We start from the raw sequence: 1,858 nt of genomic DNA, 5'->3' as shown, positions 1-1,858 counted from the left end.
AGGAGAAAGAAAAAAACAAATTTAATTCTATTTATTTGAATTGTGAGGTAAGTATAACACAATTACAATTACAATATTTTGTTATAATAAAACTTATACTGTTTTTTGAAGAGGTCTGCTGTGATTTACTTGTGAATTCACTTTATGACACTACTCATCCAGGAAACCGCATAATCGATTTCAAAGAATTAATGACATTTGTGCCCCGTGCAGCGGATTTTTTATATAGACTTGCGACACTATTATAGCACGCATGTAACATTTTAGGTACACTTTTTATAGGCTTAACTAAAAATCAAAATTTTTTTTAGTTGTGACAATATTCTTCCGAATAGAATGCGATATATTTTATTTAAGAATATGATCTACAACAACATTGAAAAGGAATAATTTATATAAATTAAATATAGGGGAAATTTTAAATTAAAAATTATTTTATTAAACATCAACATAAAAATTTGAAATATAAAATATAAAATATAAAATATGTAAAAATCAATATGTTTTTTATATTTATGAAGGCATGATCGACATTCTTTTCAAGGTAGTAACTGTTGTATCCGCACTTCGCAATCACTATCGTTTCCGCATAAAGAATAACGGAGAACCAATCGCAATATTGATCTCATCGTTAAATGCTTTATAATCTCCAAACGCTAAACGCTTATATGCGACGAAATAATGCTATAATGTTGTAGAAATATGCGTAGTAAATCACTATCAAAAACAAACATTTATTATCTAACCTGGAAGAACATTCTGATTTGAATGTTCACAATTTTATCACAAAATTTTTAGAAAATGACAATACGGTTTCTTCTATGGCTACAAAGTTTGTGTTAGTCTTAAAGATAAATGTGTTACTATCTGAGTCATATTCTACGTATAAACAGTTTTGTGCATGTAATTTTTATTATCTTATCGTTTCTTTAACATTGAACATTTCTCACAAACGATAAAAATATTTTGATGACTTTGTATATAATATTTATGTAAGTATGTGTTGAATATACGAATTACAATAAGAAATTTAAGTAGGTGATAGAAAAACTTCGAAAACCATATCTAAATCTTATTTTTGGGCTATATAAGCGCTACGTGTCGTTAACAAATTACTAACATTCCAGCCAACGTAGCTTGAGTTTTAATAAATATTAAGAAATGCTGCTGTCATATCTGTCGTTAGCTTTTGCCATAATTTTTCTTATGGCGGTAATGTACGCACCTGAAGCGGAAGCAGAAGCTATTTCCGAAGCCAATGCAATGAGTATGGCCAAACCCCAGGTAAGTAATGCTAACATGAATATAGAAAAATGGTTCTCGATGTATTGATATTAATAAAAACGTGTCTTATATTTAAGCTTGGTGGAGGTGTTGGTACTGGCGGTATTGATATTGACGGTGAGGGAAAGAAGTAGTAGCATTTTTCGTGGATAAATTCAAGAAAAACCCACAACTGAGAAACTGGAAGAAAGATTGTAATAGAAATGTGGAACTACAAAGGATGCATATAAATGAGATATTTCTAAGCAAAAATATAAATTATATTTATATGTCTTTATTGTATTTGCTCGTTTCATAATTAGGCAATAAAAAATTAACAATAAGATTGCATCATCAGTATTGCGTTTTTTATTTAGAAATTACATAACATTTTATTTTTATTATAGTTTACCGTTTTACACTTAGAATGTTTATTTTCCAGTTATATATTTTAAAAATTTACATTTTTACATTTTTATTTATTTTAAAAAATAATGCTTTCTCTCTTTCTCTCTTTCTCTCTCTCTCTCTCTCTCTCTCTCTCTCTCTCTCTCTCTTTGTCTTTTATAATTATTATATTAAATTTTTTGGACAA

General features: G+C 28.0%; 1 protein-coding gene across 1 annotated transcript; it reads left to right on the top strand.

The window, feature by feature from the left end:
* The first annotated feature begins 1,090 nt into the window (after positions 1-1,090).
* LOC112461086 lies at positions 1,091-1,620 on the top strand. The gene is made up of 2 exons (XM_025026163.1): positions 1,091-1,284; positions 1,362-1,620. The coding sequence occupies exons 1-2, from the start codon at positions 1,162-1,164 to the stop codon at positions 1,416-1,418; spliced, it is 180 nt and encodes a 59-aa protein (XP_024881931.1). The 5' UTR covers positions 1,091-1,161; the 3' UTR covers positions 1,419-1,620.
* The last annotated feature ends 238 nt before the right edge of the window (positions 1,621-1,858 follow it).

Source organism: Temnothorax curvispinosus, unplaced genomic scaffold, assembly GCF_003070985.1.
Source record: "Temnothorax curvispinosus isolate PA1 unplaced genomic scaffold, ASM307098v1 QBEX01011038.1, whole genome shotgun sequence".
In the NCBI taxonomy this organism is placed as follows: Eukaryota; Metazoa; Arthropoda; class Insecta; order Hymenoptera; family Formicidae; genus Temnothorax; species Temnothorax curvispinosus.
The sequence above is the reverse complement of the archived record's forward strand: the minus strand, read 5'-3'. Positions and strand labels throughout refer to the sequence as shown.